The following is a 25,476-nucleotide window of genomic DNA, read 5'->3' on the forward strand; positions in this document are numbered from 1 at the left end:
AATCAGACTTGTGGATGTCTACAATATTTTTTCTGAAGTCTTGGCTGATTACCTTTGATTTTCCCATGTCAAGCAAAGAGGCACTGAGTTTGAAGGTAGGCCTTGAAATACATCCACAGGTACACCTCAAATTGACTCAAATGATGTCAATGAGCCTATCAGGAGCTTCTAAAGCCATGACATCATTTTCTGGAATTTTCCAAGCTGTTTAAAGGCACAGTCAACTTAGTGTATGTAAACTTCTGACCCGCTGGAATTGTGATACAGTGAATTATAAGTGAAATAATCTGTCTGTAAACAATTGTTGAAAAAATTACTTGTGTCATGCACAAAGTAGATGTCCTAACCGACTTGCCAAAACTATAGTTTGTTAACAATACATTTGTAGAGTGGTTGAAAAATGAGTTTTAATGACTCCAACCTAAGTGTATGTAAACTTCTGACTTCAACTGTATATATATATATATATATATATATATATATATATACAAAAGTGGTGATAGAAAGACAAAAACAAGTGTGCTCAGGGATTCATTAAAGGTGTGTGTGTCATTCCCCTGTAAAAAAAATCACTATTGTTCCCTCTCCTGACACTATACCAGTTAGGCCTTGATGTGCTGAACTCTGCGTAACCCACAAATGAGTCACACACACACACACACACGTTACGGCAATGTAACACCAGCAGTCCTTGAGATATAGTCATCCATTTCCAGATAGCCATCCATAAAAATGACGTATTAGTGCAGTATGAAGCTATTACATTTTAATCATTTTTACTCATCCACTCTGTCCAAACTATCTCACTGTGCTGCACCTCGTCCTCCTCTCCCTCCTGTTCTTAACCTCCCGAACTCAACACCCTCTCAGTCCACTGGTTAAGCTATAGACCTGAGCTGCTTCACTGTTTGTGTATGTTTTCGGAAGCTTTGGTATGGCACCATTACCTTAAAAGGCATGCGCAAGGCCCTTAGATAGAGAACCATTGAAAAACTAATATTTCCTTGATAGCCTTGGGTCTTTTTATTAAATGTTTAACCCCTAATTAGTCGTTCCTTCTTGTCTTTTCTGGGTCAAGGTTATTGACAGTACTTATTTGTGTTGTGTTGTAGAGAGTGGTGAGTCGGTGCCCAGATTGGGATATAAACACAACTCTGTTGAATCTATTTCCTCCTCAACAGTGAGATGATGAAATGTTATTAATGGCTACAGTGTCTGAGTGACTGTAGAGACATAGCGTGCTAGCCTAGTGGGCTGACATACACATGTGCGCACGCACACACACACTCGCACGCATACACACACACACAGAGGATGAAAGCAAGGACAGACAGTAACGTGAACAGACTAATGTGTCCACTCAAGTAGAGGACAAGTAGAGATCACAGAGAACGTTCTCTTCTGTTCCGATATCACTTGAACCGGACCTGATATCACTTGAACCGGACCTGATAACACTTCAGACTGGAGCTAGCTAATGGACTCTGAGACAATGGAGAAAGATACTGTGTTTTGATTTTAAACTGGAGCACAACAGAAGCCAAGAGATAACACAGAAAATGTATGCAGCACTAAGTAACAGTTGACTTCTTAAGGAAGAACCTTCCCCTCTGAAAAACAGGTGAAAACTTGGTAAGTCAATGCTTAATAAATGCGTAGTAAATGCTCGGTAAAGAGACCCTAACATTGGATACTGTTTGCTGTGTCTCAGTTAACCACTATTCATTAAATGTACAGAAACTACTCCAGAATAACTCTAACTCTGTTGTTAAGGGAAGAAAAAACAAAGATCTTGGACATTGAAAAGATAGATGCCTCACATGAATAAGAACTCTAGTTTGGTCATGATGACATGAAAAACAGCAAAGATATTGGATAGAGAAGAGATAAATAGATACATGTTTGTGTATCATGTGAGTGAATGCAAACAAAACCAGGTCCATTCGTCAGTTTCAATAAGCTGTAACTTTTATTGCACATTCCTGTTTGGTCTTGCAACGACCTTCACCTTTTGAACTGTTGACCTCGGTCTGGACTAGACAGTTCAGTTGGGAGTAGGGTGAAGTTACCCCTAGAAGCTGATCTAGGGTCAGAGTTGCGTATTCCACTCTAATGGTTAAGGTTAGGGTTTAGGCAGGGTAAGATGATCCTAGATCTGTGCCTAAGGGCAACTTCTACCCAAGCAGTACCGCAGTCCGGAACCAGAGAAAGAAGGATGGACATCGGTGATATCACAGAGGAGAGTAGGAAATACACGTGAGAGCCGAGAGTTTCGATTGATCCTTCAGTTCCATTGAGCTCCATAGAGTTCTGCTCCTAGTGACAGATTACTTCCTGGAGAATGTTGAGGCTTTATGACATCATTGTCTAGTCCTTCTTAATCTGGTTCCTTGAAAGTCTCCCACAAAATATACACCTGAACACCCTTCTGACACAGATACACGTCATCATTCTTAGTTAGGATTTATCTTTCAATTTTTCTGTGACAATACCTGCGACATGCTTCAAAATCTTCATTTTGGCAAACCACAAATAAATTAAAACACAAACATTCAGAGAACACAACATGACAGTATTGTTTAGGACGTCGGAAAGAAAAATATACATACAGAAACCGGAAATTTTGCTGTTCATTTTTTACCCCGTCGTCGTTTTTTTCATTGCTTTTCTTGAAAAAAAGATAGCTAGCTACCAATCACTTACCACATGCAGATATAATACAACAGAATCGATTCACTCAGTTAGTGTCTGCAAACTACCGATCTAAACTATATCACAAAATGATACTCTTTAAACCAGCAAACACCCAATTTGGAGATATTTTGTCTTATATTAATTCTTCACTTTACAGTACTTTTCTCCTCTCATCGTAACGCCCAGTGAAATACCCACAGCCAACCCTGACTTCACTGCCCACAAAAGAAGAGAGAAGACTATCATCAGCATTGGCTAAGGCCTCATCCCAAATGGCACCCTATTCCCTACATAGGGCTCTGGTCAAAAGTAGTGCATTAGATGGGTAATACAGTAGGGTACCATTTTGAAACGTACCTTTTCCCATGATTAGATACCAGATGGCGTTTTCTGTAACTTTCCCCAAGGGAGCATCACAGACACAACAACCCCTCTCACACACATTATCATCCCCCCTGATGCTGAACATACTGTATAAGAACATACTGTATAAGAACATACTGCATAAGAACATACTGTATGAACATTGCCTTACACACAATGTAAAGCAAAAAATGAGATGTGCGGAGCTCTGGGAGGTGAGAGTGACAGAATGTCCAAGCAGAGCAGGATGTGTGTGTGTGTGTGTGTGTGTGTGTGTGTGTGTGTGTGAGCAGAGCAGGAGGTATGATGGCATCACTCTCACTAGTTATTCATCTGACAACAATTTCACAGCATTTAGCAGCTATCTCCCTGTGGTGCTCATTCACAGCCATGCATATAATGCATGGCATAGGATGAGGGATATGGAGGCTAGAGAGAGAGTGTGTATGTGTGTGTGTGTGTGTAATTGTTATGAAACGCACACACACACGCTTCTCTTCAGCCATTTTGGATTCCAGCTGACATTTTGAGAAGCCGCCGGTAAACCTCAAAGGTTGCCACGCACCGTTCTCTCTTCCTCTTCTTCCCGCGTTCCCTCTCTTCCTCCCTCTAATCCAGACATCAATCAGGAGCGCACTGAGTTACTCTCATCTCTGAGGACACTCGTTTATTATTCCACCACTCCATCCTCACCAGGGCTCTGCTCTGTCCATACTCATTTAGGGGTATCATCACACACAGCCACACTGGCAGTTGTGTGTGTGCTTGTGTGTGTGTGTGTGTGCACATGTATGAATACCAGCGCTAAATGTTGAGTGTGTATGTGATGATCCAATGCAAAATAGCCCCACACACACACACACACACGACACACATACCCTGAAGTGTGTGGTGTACAGTCCCATGGGGAACTAGCAGAGATGATCATTTCCTCTGGTCAGGACATCATCATCATTCCCACTGTAACAACATCTCCATACAGTAATAATGTACTAATACTATTACTGGGTTACTGATGGTAAGGAGTTCAGCATAGTACAGTTACCATCACATAGGAACACAATGAAAAGCCATGTTGAGATACACACATGCATGCACGCACACACCCCCTTCAGGGGCCTGGTTATTAGCTCGACCATCTGGTATCTAAATCATGGGAATTATAGCTGCTGGTCTTCCCCTACACATGATAATATGACTAGAGAGCGAGAGAGTGGAGAAAGAGAGAGAGAGGAGAGAGAGAGAGAGAGAGAGAGAGAGAGATGGGGGAGAGAGCAAGAGAGAGTGGAGAGAGGAGAGAGAGTGGAGAGAAAGAAAGAGAGAAGGAGAGGGAGAGAGAGAGTGGGGAGAGAGAGAGGAGAGAGAGAGAGTGGGGGAGAGAGAGCGAGAGAGAGAGAGAGAGGAGGGGGAGAGAGAGTGGAGAGAAAGAAAGAGAGAAGGAGAGGGAGAGAGAGAGTGGGGAGAGAGAGAGAGAGGAGAGAGAGAGAGAGGGGGGGGAGAGAGAGAGACAGAGAAAGAGCGCTGTAGTTGGCTGCCATTCTCTTCATCGTTCAGAGTCTCTGGGTATAAAGCCAGTGGTTTTTTCTCCATTAGAACTCAATAACCATGTACGCAACACAGTGAGGTCTAAATGTTGCCACAGAGGGAGAGAACGAGAGAGAGAGAACGAATGCTAGAAAGAGAGATAGAGCGAGAGAACGAACGCTAGAAAGAGAGAGAGAGAGAAGAGAGCACAGCTCTACATACATTACAATCTTCATGTTGCATTGAACTGTGAAAAACAGCACAGTCAAAAGAAAAGAAAGGAACAGAGTGAAAAAGAAGAGAAAAAGAAGGGGTGAATACGTGAGCTGCCGTCCTGCACTACCAGTCTATTAAACATCAACAGGCTGGTTTGTATGTAAATGTTCAGGCAGGCAGAGGGGATGGAAAGTTTGACCACAGTTCAGCGTAGTGTGGTGTCAGCTTGGAGAGAGGGATGAGAGGAGAAGAGGAGAGGAGGAGGGGAGGGAAGGTAAGCAGGGAGTGTGGGGTAAAGGGGGAGAGGAGAGGGGGATACATCTCCCTCTTCTCAATAGTCTTTCACAGTCTTTCCGCAGATCTACACACAGTCTGTCTGAATGTCCCTCAGTGTGTGCGTGTGGGTGTGTGTGCGTGTCGGAAACCCAATCCATGGACCGCTGTGACACACACTCCACTGACACACCCTCCGCTGACACACACACACACACCTCGCTCTGAACCCTCTACTCAGCCGAAGGAAGGATAAACGCAGAGAGAGAAAGAGGAGGGAGGGAACGGGAACGAGGGACAGAGGAGTGCAGCACTGGAGGGAGGTGGAGAAATGACGACTTGATGATGGCAATGATCGGCAAAGTGAAGAAGTAGACCTCGATGACGAGCGTTCGTTCGTTCATTCTTCTGAAGAGTTTCAGTGAGGTGATCAAAACAACAAAAAATAAAAATAAAAACAACTGGAGCGGTGGAGCTGTAGGGTCGAGAAGGAGAAGGAGGAGGAGGAGGAGTTGAATTCGCGTGGTGTGGTGCGTCGTGGTTAGCATGGCTAGCTAGCGTCATGGCCAACCTCTTTCCTCAGCCGTCAGACACAGGGGGGGAAACCCAGCCGTACTTCTCGTGGGTTTTCACCAGACTCTTAAAGGTGGCCTCCGCCTCTTTGCGGCTAAACGCCTTCTTAGACTTCCCTGCTTTCCTGCAGATACGCCCCTACGGAGAGAGAAAGGGAGAGAGAGAGAGGGAGAGAGAGACATGATTAGTACAGTAATCATTTATCGCCTCAACCAATCACTGATACTATGGAGATATAACCATGCAGAAAGAGAGAGAGATAATGAGTACAGTACATCTGCATTCAACACCTCACGTATTTTCACCCAACCACCATCTTCCATCTTGGTAAAAAAAAAAGCAACAACTGTATTTTCCTCGCACACAAAGGCTAATAATATATGTGGGAGAGAAGAAAAAGAAAAGAGAGAGAGAGAGAAATAGAGTGTAGGCGTTGCATGTGACACTAAAGCTCATTGATCTCTTAGCAACAGGGGGGCTCAGTCTTCTCTAAAGAGCATTGTGTGGGTGGGAGAACAAAATAACACAACAAAAAGTCCCTGACTTTATCATATCTTTTTTTCTATTTAGCCTCAGTGCCACAATAACAACCATGCTAAAGCTAATATAAGACGCATGGCTGATTCTGCATTTGGAGGCGTTGTGTGTTGTCTTAAATTACATAATCTAATTTATGATTCACCTCTGGAGCATAACGTGTCGGAGTCAACTCACACACCCACGTACACACATGCATGGAGAAAAAGAGAGAGAGAGAATGATAGAGAGAGAAGTGCTGAGAGAACACAGGCCAGAATGGCTCCTTTCCACCACCACGGTAAATCAGTTTCCATTGGTCACACTCAAACCCCATTAAAAAGTAATGTATTAAACAAGCGGCTACTGTGTCTAGACGGTCATTTTGGGTCAAAGGGATCAACCAAATCTCCGTAAGGCTCTGGTGAAAAGTAGTGCACGATGCTGACTCTGTCTGCATATGAAATGGCACCCTATTCCTTATATTATGCATTACCTTAGGATGTCATTTCTGATCAGAAGTGGTGCACTACATGTGGAACTTGAGACTGTTTCAGATACAGCAATTTAGTGTCAAATTAAGGGCTTGTGTGTCTGGTCGGCCATTTTGTGTCTTGAGGATGCTGGGGATGAGTAGGATGAGGTCATAATGCTGAGTGGTCAGGTGATTAGGAACACAGTTTCCATGTCTGACTGAGCTGGTTAATGAGACTCAGTGACTCAGACAGATTAGAACATGAACATAATAAGAACTGGAGGATCATCAGCTCAGGATGAGAGACCTTTCTCCTGTCTCACAGAGGAGACACACAAAGAGACTAAGGCTCTGTCTCAAAAGTTAGAGTGGTAGGCCCACTATAGGGATAATTTCAATTGTATGCTCCTCGCGTCCTCTCTCCGCCCTCCTCGCCTCCTTCTCAAAACCCATTGGAGGAGAAGGTCAGAGGGGAGGGACCTCTGGCTTTCTCATCCAATGGGTTTTGAGAAGGAGGCGAGGAGAGAGGAGAGAGGACACGAGGAGTATGCAATTGAGAATTTTTGTAGAATTCCATTCATTCCTATGGAGGACTGCTCCTACTAGGGAGTGCCAATACCAATGGCCATTAAATAGCATCAGCAATCCAGGGTTTATATACATCATTGGTTACAACCTGACATGGTTTGTGCCTCAAAATAGCCATCTTTGCCATGGAAAGAGGTTGCCATGGCGATCGAGATGTGTCATTACCATGGTGATTGATACTAGAGGGAGACTGGCCAGTGGCCACTGGTTAACACACAACTATTACTACACCAATTACAATACACACACACGCACGCACGTATGCACAGCAGAAACTCTAAAACCTCATTAATTATGACCAATTAACCAATTCAATTCGATCCAATTTCCTGAATTGTCTTGCACTGATTGAATTAAACTGGATATCACAGCCATTTAAGAGATAGGCCTTATTTCCCCTAATCCACCTTGCCTGGAAGAGAGAAATGTAGAGACTGACTACCATATTGTTTACATTACATCAATCAACAATATCACTCCATCGGTTGGCACACTCCATTAACGTGTGTCGATTATTTCCGTCCCCCTAGCCACCGCTGCGTTATTTCCTTCCCCTTGGCTGTGTGACGATTATTTCCGTCCCCTGTCTGACCTGTGCACTGGGAATTTCCTTCCCCCTTGCCAGGGTGCCTATGTATGTCAGGGGACAGGCTGTAGTGGTGGTGTGTGTGTGTGGACAGACTAGGGACTGAAATAACTCATTCCTGCCTCAGGGCATGTCCGGGCAGACTGACGCTTAACGAGACAGAAATAACAGCGAGAGAGAGAGAGAGAGAGAAAGAGAGAGAGAGAGAGAGAGAGAGAGTGAGAGAGAGAGTGAGAGTGCGAGAGCGCGAGAGAGAGAGAGCGAAAGAGAGAGAGAGAGAGAGGGGGGGGGGGCGTAGAAAGAGTACACTCATGAGCTCAGTGAGGTGAAAATGCAGCCTTTCTAAAAGCTCTGTGATTTGAGATTTTAAAAAGAAAATTGAGCTTTAATTAACTATCTAGTGTTTGGAGGGAGGAGAGGGGAGGGAGGGAGAGAGAGAGTCAGAGAGAGGACAGGTGTGTGTGTGTGTGTGTGTGTGTGTGTGTGTGTGTGTGTGTGTGTGTGTGTGTGTGTGTGTGTGTGTGTGTGTGTGTGTGTGTGTGTGTGTGTGTGCGTGCGTGTGTGCGTGCGTGCATGTGTGCGTGCGTGAGGACGTCTTGGTGAGGTTGTATTTACATCCAGAGGGTGTTGAGGCTGTACACTACAGTATCTGTCATTGTTTATCTCCCTCGCTTGCTCACGTTCAGTGGGACACACACTTGTCACACTTGTCATGTGAAGTGAAGTGGTTGATGGGTAATCTTGTGAATGGAGATCAGTCAATGGGCCAGGCGGCGGGCGCTCCGCTCAGGGCCCCAGTGCATCTTGGGAAGAGGATTTGGGCTTGGGATGATTGTGTAACGCCTGGCTACATGTGCCAGAGAACAGGATCAAGATAAATAATTAATGCTATGGGACTGGAGAGCAGGACATATTATCAACACGACAACATATCACTGAAGACTTGTTGTTGACTGTGGAGATTCATGTGCAATATGTAAATAGATGTACTGGTATTGCAATATGCAAATACATGCACTGGAATCAAGCACTGATTCTAAAAACCATGCAGTGCTTGAATTGGAGCGGTGCACCTCACATTTTCTACTGCTTGAGTACCAGTTATAGAATATTCACTCTAAGATATGAACTCTGGTACTGTAAAATTAAAGAACCAGCACTTTTTTTCATTCAACTTCAATCTAGTCTAATTCACAGCCATGGGGAAACCATAGGAATCTATTGTCTTTCTACTCAGTAATTACATCATCCTCCCATGCAGGAGATCGTTATTATTGGAGGTAATTATTTATATCTCAAGCAGGACCACCACAGGAACCACAGAGTAGTAGTGCCAGTAGCATTAGAGTAGGACTTACTGTGTTAGTTTCACATTTGATGTGGCAAACCAATCACATGGGAAATCAGGATACACATACAGACGCACAAGCAAAGACGCATGCGCACGCACACACTTGCATAATTAATCAATATTGTTTTCATTAGCAAACTGGAGGAGGAAGGCACTGGGATGTAATTAGTGTACACTGACTGCAGAGCTGTTCGATCTCGCTCTCTCTCTCTCTCTCTCTCTCTCTCTCTCTCTTTCTCTCTCCCTCTCTCTCTCTCTCTCTCTCCCTCTCTCTCTCTCTCACTCTCTTTCTATCTCCCCATCAGAGCGTAATCACAGATAAGATTTTTTTTTTTTTTAATGCTAATCAAGATGCGTGTGTGTGTGTGTGTGTGTGTGTGTAGGCTACCGTGTTTGTGCATGTGATTGATTGATCAGCATTTAACTGCAATTCTGAAGGGAAAGATTTCCCAGTTGAAGCTAAATAATTATCACCAGTTCCCTGGGAGAGCATTTCCAGTGGCAGCCATGTTTGTTGAGTCTCCTTCACAGGCTTCAGGCCTCCGGCAGTGGGATGGAGATGATAAAAACTAGCCCACAGCTGCTGCTGCTCACAATGCATCATTAGGGTCAAATTGTCTCGTATTATATTATAAATATATTAAGTATAAATTAAATATTTGAGATGATGTGACCAACACCAATCTAGATGATTGATGTCTTTCCTATGGATCCCTTCGGGCATGCTTCCTTACATTGCCCATGCATTTATGATTGTGACCACATCATATGTGTCAACGTAACTGAATAATTTGAAATGATATCTACTACACTGAGTGTACAAAACATTAAGAACACTGTCTCTTTCCATGACATAGACTGACCAGGTGAATCCAGGTGAAAGATATGATCCCTTCTTGATGTCACTTGTAAATCCACTTCAATCAGTGTAGATGAAGGGGAGGAGACAGGTTAAAGAAGGATTGTGTATGTGTGCTTTTCAGAGGGTGGTAGTAGGTGCCAGGCGCACCGTTTTAAGTGTGTCAAGAACTGCAACGCTGCTGGGCTTTTCACGCTCAACAGTTTCCGGTGTGTATCAAGAATGGTCCACCACCCAAAGGACATCCAGCCAACTTGACACAACTGTGGGAAGCATTGGAGTCAACATGAGCCAGCATCCCTGTGGAACGCTTGTGACACCTTGTAGAGTCCATGCCCCAATGAATTGAGGCTGTTCTGAGGGCAAAAGGGGGTGCAACTCAATATTAGGAAGGTGTTCCTAATGTTTTGTACACTCAGTGTATATGTAAGGGATAAACGCAGATGTTCTGTACATTACCTTGGAAATAATAGACGACACAGAGTTAATTTTTCCAAGGTAATGTACAGAATGGAGGTGTTTTCCCGCTTATACACAGTTGCCAAAGAAAACAATACTAAAGCACACATATACTGGTAAAAAATAACATGTTTTCGGGTATATTTTCATTTTGATAATAAATTCATACTTTCTCATCTTTACACTTTGTTCTATCCCCAGTTGTTAATTATTTTTGTTATTTGCCTCTCCCGAGCCCATTGGGGAGTTGCAGCGATAAGACAAGATTGTAACTACCAATTGGATATCACAAAATTGGGGAGAAAAAGGGGTAAAAATTACAACACTTCTGTCCCATGATCCATTCGAAGGTTTGGAATTCCGAACCAGTTGTCATGTGCTGCGCAGCACAACCCATGATCAGGGTTGACAGAACAGAGATTAGCACAACAGGATATGTATACAAATTATTGTACATGGTTTAGCAGTCAATAGATGTAATTTCGAAGTGAATCAATTTCAACTGACAAGTTTCAACTGAAATTGTCCACCATTGACTGTGATAGCTAGCTTATTTCACTGCTTGCTTGGTTAGCTCATTGCTAGCTAGCGAGCTGTGTTGGTGTTTGCGATGTAATTTTGGCTAGCTAGCTAAATTATACAGGCTGCATTTCTTTTATATCCTTGCTGTTACAATAACCAAATGGTTGGATAAACAAATAATTTGTGAAACCACAACGTAATGCAGCAGATGACATGGTGTGAGTTTAGAATTCTGAAACAAGCAGCTTCAATTTGATTGGCTGTTGCATGCAATTTTTATCGCCTTTGAGTTGCTACCTGTAACAGCAAAGTTGCTTGAGATTATGTCACTTGCAACCTGCAACTGCAACTAAAATTGCTTGAAAGTTGCTTTGTGTAACCCCAGCCTTACATTGTCCATTAGACTAAGCATATTTTTCTTCCTCTCTCATAATTCATACAATTAGTAGGCCTATAATAACAACTGCATGACCCAATGTCAACTGGAATTCAACTGAAATTGAGTTACATCATCAAAGATGGTCGTTGAGGAGAAATCTGGTGACATTTTTACAGAAGTTCCTCTTGTCATGCGCAAACATGCACCTCTTAAGAAACTACCTGTGAGAACTGTTAGAGCCCCCTGGATCGATGATGAATTGAAAAATGGTATGGTTCAAAGAAATTATGCAAAAAAGATGGCAAACAAGTCAGGCTGCTCTGCTGATTGGTTGACCTACTGTCAATTGAGAAATGTTGTGACTAAACTTAACAAAAAAATAATAAATTATATTACCAAAACAAGATAAATGACATAAAAGAACAATGGGAAAAGACTTTGGAGCACCTTAAATTACATTATGGGGAGAAAACCCAATTCATCGCCATCGTTCATTGAAGTTGATGGGTCATTTATAACAAAACCTTTTGATATAGCCAATAATTATTATACCTTTAAATTGGACAAACTGAGAAGTGAAATGACAACATTGAACAGTGAACCTTCAAATTTGTGTATGGAATATCTAATACTGAAAGAGAAGGATTGCCGTTTTGAATTTTGTGAAGATTGTGTGGAAGAGGTGGAAAAAACAGTTGTTATCCATCAATAATGATAACCCTCCAGGTAAAGACAACCTAGATGGGAAACTATTGAGAATGGTAGCAGACTGTATTGCCACCCCTATTTGCCATGTCTTTATCCAAAGGATTGTGTGTGTCCAGAGGCGTGGAAGGAAGCGAAAGTAATTCCACTACCTACAAATAGTAAAGCACCCTTTGCTGACTCTAACAGCCGCCCAATAAGTTTGCTGCCTGTTCTTAATAAACTGATGGAGAGAATTGTGTTTGAACAAATACAATGCAATTTTTTAAAGAACAAGTTATCTACTGACTTTCAGCATGCATATAAGGAAGGGAACTCAACTTGTACTGCACTGACACAGATGACTGATGATTGGCTAAAATAAATGGAAAATAAGATGTTAGTTGGAGCTGTATTGTTAGATTTCAGTGCAGCCTTTGATGTTATTGAGCATAATTTGTTATTGAAAAAACTCACTTGTTATGGCTTTACATAACCTGCCATCACATGGTTGGACAGTTACTTATCCAATATAACTCAGAGTATTCTTCAATGGAAGCTTGTCTAACATCAGATATGTACAGTGCGGTATCCCTCTATTTTTACAAATGATTTGCCACTTGTCTTACAAGAAGCCAAACTGACTATGTATGCTGATGATTGCACACTCTACATAGCCAGTGAGCACCCACAGCCAGTGACCTCACTGAGATTCTTAGCAAGGAGTTACAGTCAGTGTCGGAATGGGTAATTAACAATAACCTGGTCTTAAATACATCTAAAACCAAGAGCATTGTATTTGGTTCAAAGCATTTTCTTAGACCTAAACCTCAACTGGAGTTGTGAATAAAGGGTGTGACCATTGAACAAGTTGAAGAAGCTGAACTTCTAGGAGTAACATTGGATGGACAGTTATTCAAGAAAGATCAAGTGTAATATATTATAAAAAATAAAGCAAACTGGATGGAATATGGGGAGAAATGGACCATATTCTTTTTTAATCTTCAACATAGAAATGCTACCAAAAATAATTTACAGAGACTGGTTACAAATTATGGAGTCACCCATGATTCACCAAATTATATTTTGAAGGAGGAAGCAAAGTACTTTAAGCATATGTTTTTGTTTCAGTCGCCTCCATCTCCTCTAACTGAAGCTAATTGTAGGGATTTTTTTTCTATTGATAATGTAAAATTAACAGCCATACAGAAAGACTCATGTGAAGGTGAAATTACAGAGCAGGAACTTCTGGATGCAATTAAAGTCTTTAAGTCCGGGAAAACTCCAGGGTTGGATGGCATACCAGTCGAGGTGTACCAAACCTTTTTTGATATACTCAGAGGACCGTTATTAGCATGTTTTAACCACTCCAATGTAAATGGTAGATTATCAGACACTCAAGAAGAAGGTCTGATTTCATTATTACTGAAACAGGATACAAGTGGGAAATATAAAGATCCAGTCCATTTAAAAAATTGGAGGCCCCTTACACTTCAGTATTGTGATGCAAAAATTCTAGCAAAATGTATAGCGCATAGAATTAAAAAGGTATTGTCGGACATTATTCATTCTAATCAGACAGTTTATTACATGGACGATACATTGGAGATAATATAAGGCAAGCACTGGAAACAATAGAACACTATGAAAAATCTGGGAAACCAGGTGTCACGCCCTGGCTCTGGGGACTTTTATATGTTGAGCCAGGGTGTTAGTTTCTATGTGTTAGTTTCTGGGTGTTAGGTTCTATGTTTCGTTTTCTATGTTCTTGTTCTAGTTTATGTGTTTCTATGTTGGCCGGGGTGGTTCCCAATTAGAGACAGCTGTGGCTCGTTGTCTCTGATTGGGATCCATACATAGGCAGCCTGTTGTGCACTTGTCTTTTGTGGGATCTTGTTCCGTGTAGGTTTGTGTTTATGACCGAGGACTTCACGTTTCGTTTTATTGTTTTGTTGCTGTGTGTAAGTACTCAATAAAAGATGTACGCATTTCACGCTGCGCCTTGGTCCAATCATTACGACGATCGTGACACCAGGCCTGCTATTCATAGCAGACTTTGAAAAGGCATTTGATAAAGTACGACTGGAGCATTTATATTTTGGAGAATCTCTTATAGAATGGGTTAAAATCATGTATAGTAACCCTAGGTGTAAAATAGTAAATTATGGCTATTTCTCTGAGAGTTTTAAACTGTCAAGAGGAGTAAAACAAGGTTGTCCACTATCGGAATATCTATTTATTATGGCCATCGAAATGTTAGCTAATAAAATCAGATCCAACAATAATATCAAGGGATTCGAAATCCAGGGTTTAAAAACAAAGGTGTCATTGTACGCTGATGATTCATGTTTTCTTTTAAATCCACAACTTCAATCCCTCCACAGCCTCATAGAGGATCTAGATACATTTTCTAACCTCTCTTGATTACAACCAAATTATGATAAATGTACTATATTACGTATTGGATAACTAAAAAATAAAAATTTTACATTACCATGTAATTTACCAATAAAATGGTCTGATGGTGATGTGGATATACTCGGAATACATATCCCAAATGAAATATATTATCTCACTCCAATACATTTTAATAGAAAGTTAGCAAAAATGGATAAGATCTTGCTACCATGGAAAGGTAAAGAGCTGTCTATTTGTTGAAAAATCACCCTGATTAACTTTTTAGTATTATCACAGTTTACCTATTTGCTTATGGTCTTGCCTACGCCTAGCGAACAGTTTTTTAAATTATATGAGAAAAAAATATATTCCATTTTATTTGGAACGGCAAGCCAGACAAAATTAAACGGGCCTATTTGTATTATGAATATGAATTCGGAGGACAGAAATGATTAAATATTAACGCATTAGACCTATCACTAAAAGCTTCAGTCATACAAAAGTTATACTTAAATCCAAACTGGTTCTCTAGCAAATTAGTAGATTGTCTCACCCCATGTTCAAGAATGGCCTTTTTCCCTTTATTCAGATTACAACCTCTCACTTTCAGCTATTTAAAAAAGGAAATAATCTCCCAAATATCACTATTTCTAAAACAAGCCATAGAAAGTTGGTTGCAATTTCAATTTAATCCTCCAAAAACGACAGAACAAATAATGCAACAAATATTGTGGTTAAACTCAAATATACTAATTGATAAAAAACCATAATCTTTTGAGAAAATGTTTAAAAAAGGTATAATCTTCGTAAATGATATCATAGGTAGGACTGGTGGAGTTATGTCGCACCTGCAGCTAACAAAAACATATGGAAATGTCTGCTCTACCCAAAATTACAACCAAATAATTGCAGCATTACCGCAAAAATGGAAAAGGAAAGTGGAAGGGGGAAAAAGTAAGGAACTTGTCTGTCGGCCCTGCATTAAAGAACATAATTGGTTAAAGAAAATTGTGATAAATAAAAAAGTATAGCAGTTTCATTTAAGGACCAAAGGATTGACAGATGTCCCATATAGATTCCAAAATAGTTGGGAAGAGATTTTTGACGTACCGATTCCATGGCAAATGTTTATGAACTGATACGCAAAATGACGCCAGATTCAAAACTTCGAATTTTTCAATTTAAATTATTATATAAAATTCTTGCTACCAATAGAATGTTATTTATATGGGGGATACAATCTTCCCAGCTCTGCAGATTTTGCTGTGAAGAGACAGAATCATTAGATCATTTGTTTTGGTTCTGTCCATTTGTAGCTTGTTTTTGGACACAGGTCCAGGAATGGCTAAAGGATTGCAATATTTACCTGGAGCTAACCTTGCAGATAGCATTACTGGGTGATCTGAAAAGTCATAGTCAATTGATCAATAATATAATAATACTTTTAGCAAAAATGTTTATTTTTAATTCACAATCTGTAGAAGCAATGAGAATAAAAAGGTTCAGAACTTTTGTGAAACATCACAGTACAGTTGAAAAATATATGGCAAATAGAAATCCAATATGGATGGTGTTAAGAGATAGATGGGAGGTGTTGAATGGAGCTGAAGGATGGGACTAATAACAACTAACAACAACTAATAACAACAAGATAACTAATGTAAAGCATACTGTGTCCATAATAAGTATATAGGTTATAGGTTGAGAGCTTTTGTGAAAGAGCACAGTTAGAAAGATATGGCATATAGAAGCAAACCGGATGGACATCAGGAAAATGATCGGAGAGGTTGAGAGTAGAGGAAGTTCAGGAGTAAAAACGAACAAAATAGTATTATTGTAAAATTGACTGTGTACATAAAATGTATATAGTATGTATAAGTTGGAAGTAGAAGTTTACATATACTCAATTAGTATTTGGTAGCATTGCCTTTAAATTGTTTAAATTGGGTCAAATGTTTCGGGTAGCCTTCCACAACCTTCCCACAATAAGTTGGGTGAATTTTGGCCCATTCCTCCTGACAGAGCTGGTGTAACTGAGTCAAGTTTGTAGGCCTCCTTGCTCGCACACGCTTTTTCAGTTCTGCCCACACATTTTCTACAGGATTGAGGTCAGGGCTCTGTGATGGCCACTCCAATACTGTGTTGTCCTTAAGCCATTTTGCCATAACTTTGGAAGTATGCTTGGGGTCATTGTCCATTTGGAGGACCCATTTGCTTTAACTTCCTGACTGATGTCTTGAGATGTTGCTTCAATATATCCACATAATTTTCCTTCCTCATGATGCCATCTATTTTGTGAAGAACACCAGTTCCTCATGCAGCAAAGCACCCCCACAGCATGATGCTGCCACCCCCGTGCTTCACGGTTGGGATGGTGTTCTTCGGCTTTCAAGCCTTCCCCTTTTTCCTCCAAACATAATGATGGACATTATGGCCAAACAGTTCTATTTTTGTTTCATCAGACCAGAGGACATTTCTCCAAAAAGTACGATCTTTGTCCCCATGTGCAGTTGCAAACCGTAGTCTGGCTTTTTTATGGCGGTTTTGGAGCAGTGGCTTCTTCCTTGCTGAGCGGCCTTTCAGGTTATGTTGATATAGAACTCGTTTTATTGTGGATATAGATACTTTTGTACCCTTTTCCTCCAGCATCTTCACAAGGTCCTTTGCTGTTGTTCTGGGATTGATTTGCACTTTTCGCACCAAAGTACGTTCATCTCTAGGAGACAGAACGCGTCTCCTTCCTGAGCGGTATGATGGCTGCGTGGTCCCATGGTGTTTATACTTGCGTACTATTGTTTGTACAGATGAACGTGGTACCTTCAGACGTTTGGAAATTGCTCCCAAGGATGAACCAGACTTGTGGAGGTCTACCATTTTTTTCTGAGGTCTTGGCTGACTTATTTTGATTTTCCAATGATGTCAAGCAAAGCGGCACTGAGTTTGAAGGTAGGCCTTGAAATATATCCACAGGTACACCTCCAATTGACTCAAATGATGTCAATTAGCCTATCAGAAGCTTCTAAAGCCATGACATCATTTTCTGTAATTTTCCAAGCTGTTTAAAGGCACAGTCAACTTAGTGTATGTAAACGTCTGACCCACTGGAATTGTGATACAGTGAATTATAAGTGAAATAATCTGTCTGTAAACAATTGTTGGAAAAATTACTTGTGTCATGCACAAAGTAGATGTCCTAACCGACTTGCCAAAACTATAGTTCGTTAAAAATAAATGTGTGGAGTGGTTGAAAAACGAGTTTTAAAGACTCCAACCTAAGTGTATGTAAACTTCCAACTTCAACTGTAGGTATTTGCGAGATAAAAACCATATGGGGGATTGGAAGTGATGCAGACAATTACATTGATGGAAGTTACAATCTATCTGCAATATTAAAGCTGATCTTCCCCCCCTAAAAAACAAACAAACAAAAAAAAAAACATTTTATGGTCAGTTCATGGTTATATTGACAAAGTTGTTGTGAAGATGGTGGCAGCATCATGCTGTGGGGATGTTTTTCAGCGGCAGGGACTGGGAGACTAGTCAGGATCGAGGGGAAAATGAACGGAGCAAAGTACAGAGAGATCCTTGATGAAAACCTGCTCCAGAGCACTCAGGACCTCAGACTGGGGGCGAAGGTTCACCTTCCAACAGGACAACGACCCTAAGCACAAAGCCAAGACAACGCAGGAGTGGCTTCGGGACAAGTCTCTGAATGTCCTTGAGTGGCCCAGCCAGAGCCCGGACTTGAATCCGATCAAACATCTCTGGAGAGACCTGAAAATAGGGGTGCAGCGATGCTCCCCATCCAACCTGACAGAGGTTGAAAAAGTCAAGGGGTCTGAATACTTTCCGAATGCACTGTACCTACTCCACCAGTCATGCCACTATGGGTTTCTTCATGGTACCCAAACCAAAAACAGATTTAATGCGTCGCTCAGTTATGTATAGAACCTTGTCATCGTGAAATGCTTTGCAGCCAGAGGTTACTCAGGCAAAAAGCAATTTAGCTTTAAATAATAGATTTTAAAAAACATATTGTATCACAGCGCCTCTCCTCTTTCTAAACATCTAATTTAAATGTACTGTATATAAGAATATGAATATGTATATATGAATAGTGTTTAAATTGTATTTTTGTTGTCTATTGGCTTTTTTCCTATATATAACTCTTATATTTTATATATTTTTGAATTTGATGTAATATCTTATGTTGTTCTTGTCTATTACTGTTCTGTACTTTGTCATGTATTTGTTTATTTTATATGGACCCCAGGAAGAGTAGCTGCTGCATGTGCAGTAGCTCATGGGGATCCTAATAAACTAAACTAAACTGTCATAATTCTATCATAACAATGATGTCACATGTGACGGGCAAACCGCCAGTCAAACAGCTAGATGCAAGGAATGACAATCAATAACATTATGGCATAGAATGCTCAAATGATTAATTCTATGTTTTTTATGCATCAGTGTTTTGATTGAATAAGATGGCAGGTCTACAAATATGATAAATGATAGGGACATTTTAATATTTGATGACAGAGCAGGTTAAAGTGAATTCTAGAATGTAGCAGCCTTCCAGATTGCAGTGTTGCAGAATCTGACAACAAATTTGTCTGGATTACATAATCTGAGCTCTGCTCGGTCCAGACTGTCACTGTCAGAGAGGACAGGATGGGTGGAGGGGAGACAGGCTACTGGCTGACTGAATGAAGCTTGGTCAATGTGGTTACAATGAATCATTAGGCTACCAGCAGTATATAAATTTTTTTATATATACAGTACCAGTCAAAAGTTTGGACACACCTACTCATTCCAGGGTTTTTCTTTATTTTTCTACATTGTAGAATGATAGCGAAGACATCAAAACTATGAAATAACACATATGGAATCATGTAGTAACCAAAAAAGTGTTAAACAAATCAAAATATATTTTAGATTTTAGATTATTCAAAGTAGCCACCCTTTGCCTTGATGACAGCTTTGCACACTCTTGGCATTCTCTCAACCATTTTCATGAGGTAGTCACCTTTCAATTAACAGGTGTGCCTTGTTAAAAGTTAATTTGTGGAATTTCTTTCCTTCTTAATGCGTTTGAGCCAATCCGTTGTGTTGTGACAAGGTAGGGTTGGTATACAGAAGATAGCCCTATTTGGTAAAAGACCAAGTCCATATTATGGCAAGAACAGCTCACATTAGCAAAGACAAACGACAGTCTATCATTACTTTAAGACATAAAGGTCAGTCTATCCTGAACATTTCAAGAACTTTTAAAGTTTCTTCAAGTGCAGTCGCAAAAACCATCAAGCGCTATGATGAAACTGGCTCTCATGATGACCGCCACATGAAAGGAAGACCCAGAGTTACCTCTGCTGAAGAGGATAAATTCATTAGAGTTAACTGGACCTCAGATTGCAGCCCAAATAAATGCTTCACAGAGTTCAAGTAACAGACACATCTCAACATCAACTGTTCAGATGAGACTGCGTGAATCAGGCCTTCATGGTCGAATTGCTGCAAAGAAACCACTACTAAAGGACACCAATAATAAGAGACTTGCTTGGGCCAAGAAACACGAGCAACGGACATTAGACCATAGAAATCTGTCCTGATCTGATGAGTCCAAATTTGAGATTTCTGGTTCCAACCGCCGTATCTTTGAGAGACGCAGAGTAGGTGAACGGATGATCTCCGCAAGTGTGGTTCCCACCATGAAGCATGGAGGAGGAGGTGTGATGGTGTGGGGGTGCTTTGCTGGTGACACTGTCAGTGATTTATTTAGAATTCAAGGCACACTTAACCAGCATGGCTACCACAGCATTCTGCAGCGATACACCATCCCATCTGGTTTGCGCTTAGTGGGACTATCATTTGTTTTTCAACAGGACAATGACCCAACACACCTCCAGGCTGTGTAAGAGCTATTTGACCAAGAATGAGAGTGATGGAGGGCTGCATCAGATGACCTGGCCTCCACAATCACCTGACCTCAACCCAGTTGAGATGGTTTGGGATGAGGTGGACCGCAGAGTGAAGGAAAAGCAGTCAACAAGTGCTCAGCATATGTGGGAACTCCTTCAAGACTGTTGGAAAAGCATTCCAGGTTAAGCTGGTTGAGAGAATGCCAAGAGTGTGCAAAGCTGTCATCAAGGCAAAGGGTGGCTACTTTGAAGAATCTCAAATATAAAATATATTTTGATTTGTTTAACACTTTTTTGGTTACTACATGATTCCATATGTGTTATTTCATCATTTTGATGTCTTCACTATTATTCTACAATGTAGAAAATAGTCAAAATAAAGAAAAACCCTGGAATTTGTAGGTGTGTCCAAACTTTTGACTGGTACTGTATATTTCATAGGCCTGTTTTGAAGTATTTTGTTAAATATGATTATGAATAGATTTTTTTCAAATATGACTTTAAACTATTCCTGAAGGCTTGAGGAAATTAACCTCCCATGTACATCTATTCCATATCTGGCCATTTATCAAATGACATGGAGTGACCTTGTCATTCTATGTTAGCCATTTATTTTCCCCACTAACGGTTAGGATTTCTGGAGGTGATAAAGGATTATGCATTCCGACGAGGAGGTAGGAGGATGAATATAAATCTCACACAGAGTAGAGAATATTCAGAGCACAGCTGCGAAATGGCGGCCGTAATATCACAGCTAAAGATAAATCACGTCTAAAATGAAATGAGTAGATATATTTCTGCTTCTCTCTCACTCGCGCTCTATCTCTCTCTGAGATGGGGGAGAGATAGGGCTCCCTATATGAGATCTGTATCACAGTCAAACACCATTCCGATTCTGCAAAGTTTGACAGATATGAACACGGGTAGGCTACTACATTGACAGCTTTTACGCAGTATGGGTACACTAAACATTACGCATGGCGCATGAGTGTCAAGTATCAATATTCAACACCTAGGCTTAACAGTCCACTGCGTCTCATGTTTCAAAACAAAACGCACAAGGGACGGGGAAGGATAGAGACCCATGCATTAATAAAACAACTAGATCCTCACCTGCCCTTTTACGAGACTTGCGGCAAATTGCCTCATCACCGCTTCCACTGTGTAGGCGCTGGACCATCCGCGGGGGGTTAACAGCTCCATACATATCGCTCCGCCGTCCAGCACGTACCCGTTTTCCAACCGGGGGGTGAGCACCCGCATGAAAGGCGGGGAGAAGGGGAAATTGTCGGGGAAAGAGACATTCAGCAGTATGAACTCGGTGTTCGTTTCTTTCATGTCCTGCCACAGCGCCGAGTCTCTGTCCACCTGGTGGAGCTTGACGTTCCAGTCAAATAGGTTGTCGTCGACCAGCTCGACCGTTATAAAGTTGTCTCCCAACCGCCGGATCTCCTGGAGTTCCTTCATGAGTCTTCTCGTCCGGACTTGGGTGCAGTGCTGCCGGTGAGGGGCTACTGATGGTATCGAGGCACTGGTCGCTGATTTCCCAACCCCGATCCCACCTCCTCCTCCTCCGCCTCCCATTTGCTGTTTCTCCTTGGTGTCCTTGCCCTGTTGCTTATCCTTTACGGACGGTTTGTCCTTGCTGCTGTGCTGGTCCAGCTTCTTCGCTTTGATTTCGGGGGTGCTGAGGAGGTTGTTGGTCTCGTTTGTGGTCTGAGAGTGCTGCTTGGTGTTGTTCTTGGTGTTCCCCTTGGTCCCCTTTAGCGAGCCCTGGTGATGCTTGGGGTCCTCTGTGTCCCGGTCGTGAAGACGAATCAGACCGATTTTACGCAGTAGAGTGGCCATTATGTTTTCGCCGAGCGCAGGGCGATCGAGATTCACGATTCTCCCTATATAGCCAACCACTGATGTTGGACGGTGAAACCGTAAAAAAACGTCAACCGTGTGCCGCAATCCCTCAGCTATACTGCAGCCTCTGGATAGACGCTTGCATGTAGCCTAGTCCTTCTTCAGTGCATCATTCCGACGAGGTCCGACTGAAAAAACACACACGCCATTAATAAACCGATGAACTGCTGTCTATTCGATTTGCAGTTTAATAAATCTGCCACTGAAGATAAAATAATCCTATTCTATAGTAGCCTAGTGGACTGACTGTGTTGTGGCAATTGACTGCATTCCTAGTGGCAATCAATGGCTGCTGAATATCTCTGCTATTATCCAATAGGCTACATAGGGTACAGAATAGATAGCTGCTTTGAAATAAGCATATACACTGTTATTCCTCTTATAAACGGTTATAATACACACATAGCACACCACCTCTATTTTAATATACACATCGATTTACCATTTATAAGTCCGTTCGGAAAAATTAAACCCCCAATGTCCTCGGTGTAACCTATGCGACGAAAAGGCGACTCTTCAGTAGCACTGGCAGCAGCTATTACAGTGGAGAGAGAGAGAGGGATATTAAACGGTTACCATCCAACAAAGCGAGCTAAAGCCTTTGATGTAACTGCAGCTGCCGCAACACTGTCTCTAATGTTAACCCCGCTAATCCTTGGCGAGGACTCACACAATCCTCGTTAGCTCGCTGCGTTCACACACACACAAATAGCAGCGGAAAGGAACGACCAGCCAGACATGGGTTGGCTTCCGCCGCTCTACCTGGTTTGAATGGTTAATGATGTGGAGAGAGAGAGGGCTAGATGTGGACGAAAGAGGAGAGAGTGAAAGTGGGCTGGGCTTTTCAGCCAATGTCATCCTATCATAGCCGATACATAAGAGCTTTTTCCCACTCCGGTGATAGAGGCCTATATGCCTCAGGGCTGGGGTCAATTCAATTTAAATTCCAATCAATTCAGAAAGCAGGGTGATGTCAGCATTAGTGGGACATCAGGTGTAGTGGTACATTTTCGTTTGAGGGTACTGTACTATGGTAATTTTGCAACCCAGGCACAACAAATGTTATTGGGTTGTTCATGAATGTGTTCTGTGCATGGACAAATAGTTTTGGGTTAGTGTGACGTCATTGTAGTGTGTGTGTGTGGTCAGGTTTCCTAGATGGGGTGAACCGTTAAAACTCATGAAACACAGCCATACATATGAAACCTTGCGCTAGAATGACAAGGCTGTGATTCTGTCAATTATAATTCAACAATCTAGCTTTTGGTGTTACAATTAATAGTTATTGGTAGTGTTTTAAAATATACTGAATAAAAATATAAACACAATATGTAAAGTGTTGGTCCCATGTTTCATGAGCTGAAATTAAAGATCCCAGAAATGTTCCATATGCACAAAAAGCTTATTTCTCTAAAATGTTGTGCACAAGTTTGTTTACATTTAGTGAGGATTTCTTCTTTGCCAAAATCATTCATCCACCTGTCAGATGTGGCATATCAAGAAGCTGATTAAACGGCATGATCATTACACAGGTGCACCTTGTGCTGGAGACAATAAAAGACCACTCTAAAATGCGAAATTTTGTCACACAACACAATGCCACAGATGTATCAAGTTTTGAGGGAGCGTGCAATTGGCATGCTGACTACAGGAACGTCCACCTGAGTTGTCGCCAGAAAGTTGAATGTTCATTTCTCTACCATAAGCCGCCTCCAACATCGTTTTAGAGACTTTGGCAGTACATTCTAACCGACCTCACAACCGCAGACCGCGTGTAACCACGCCAGCCCAGGACCTCCACATCCGGCTTCTTCACCTGCGGAATCGTCTGAGACCAGCCACCCAGACAGCTGATGAAACTGAGGAGTATTTCTGTCTGTAAAAAATCCCTTTTGTGGGAAAAAAACGTATTCCGATTGGCTGGGCCTGGCTCCCCAGTGGGTGGGCCCTTGCTCCCAAGTGGGTGGGCCTATGCCCAGTCATGTGAAATCCATAGATTAGGGCCTAATTTATTTATTTCAATTGACTGATTTCCTTATGAACTGTAACTCAGTAAAATTGTTGAAATTGTTGAAATTGTTGTGTTTATATTTTTGTTCAGTATATAATAACCATTCATGTAAACAGTTATTATATTTTAGGAAATCAGATTTATAGTACTGTCCCACTTCCCCTGAATTGTCCTTGAATAGTGGGACAGGGACCTTTTCAGCTATAAAAATGCACAAAACGAACCTTTAATCAATTTAAATGTATTTTCCTTCATTAGATATTCTATAAATACACTGAAATATGTTGTTTTAGTTGTTCATAACATATCTGAATCGATTTTAGATGCTATATAGCAAATAAACAGATGGTGGAAGGAATCAGGGGGGTTTAATAAGGGTAGGAAAAGAAAGAAAGGAAGCAAGCACCTGACATGTAAGAAATGGAGGATAGAAAATAGGCTACATTTATGAATGGGGACAGAATTTGGGGGATAGTAGAGGTGTTTCAGGATCAAGTAAAAGCTGTACAGACTCCTTTAGTTAGATTTTCACCAAGAGCTTGGAATGTCCCCAAATCAATTTTCCAAGGGCATTGTCACGGTTATTGTCACAAAATTATAAAAACAGAGAGTGTGTTATCTACAAGCTTCTACAAAGTCTTATTGATGAGTTCATGACAAGTGTGAGGTGAAGTGGGACACTAATGTATTTCGAATGAGAAAATAGTGTCCCAGTTCATTTACTAAAGTGTCCCACTAACACTGAAAGCCATGCTTTAGCAAAAGTATGGGTGTGATGTTTTTTTAGGGGTTGTAGCATCTAGTGAATAATAAATTATCAAGTTGTTTGATCATAAACATTTAGATAAGACCTTAATTGAAATAAACATCACTTGAGTAGTGGTAAACTGATTTTGATTGTCTAAATAGCGATCTACCAAAAAGTGTCCCACTCATGCATACTTACCCTAAACCAAATTCCAATTCCAAAACTTAAATAAATGGTCCTCTAAATTATTTTGTGGGTTATTCATGTCTATGTTCTATCCTAACAGGACAAGAGAGGTGGGGATATATTTAGTGTAGCCTATAGCCTAATTATTGTGTGAATTATGTTAAGGCTATTATATTACAAAGTGGCTTCAAACAGGCTGTCTTAAGTAGCCTACAAAGTATTTTAGTATATTTTATATTT

At 41.2% G+C, this 25,476-nt stretch overlaps 1 protein-coding gene across 1 annotated transcript; it reads right to left on the minus strand.

The window, feature by feature from the left end:
• Window positions 1-5,649: 5,649 nt before the first annotated feature.
• Window positions 5,650-21,886, minus strand: LOC311131964 (ubiquitin-conjugating enzyme E2Q-like protein 1; the record flags this gene model as incomplete). The annotated part of the gene is made up of 2 exons (XM_084165091.1): window positions 21,494-21,886; window positions 5,650-5,781 (listed from the first exon to the last, which is right to left on the minus strand). Exons 1-2 carry the CDS (start codon window positions 21,845-21,847, stop codon window positions 5,650-5,652), a joined length of 486 nt encoding a protein of 161 aa, XP_084021217.1. The 5' UTR covers window positions 21,848-21,886.
• Between the last annotated feature and the right edge of the window lie 3,590 nt (window positions 21,887-25,476).

The sequence above is a fragment of the Coregonus lavaretus genome (genome assembly GCF_964263955.1).
Source record: "Coregonus lavaretus genome assembly, chromosome: 7".
Classification (NCBI taxonomy): Eukaryota; Metazoa; Chordata; class Actinopteri; order Salmoniformes; family Salmonidae; genus Coregonus; species Coregonus lavaretus.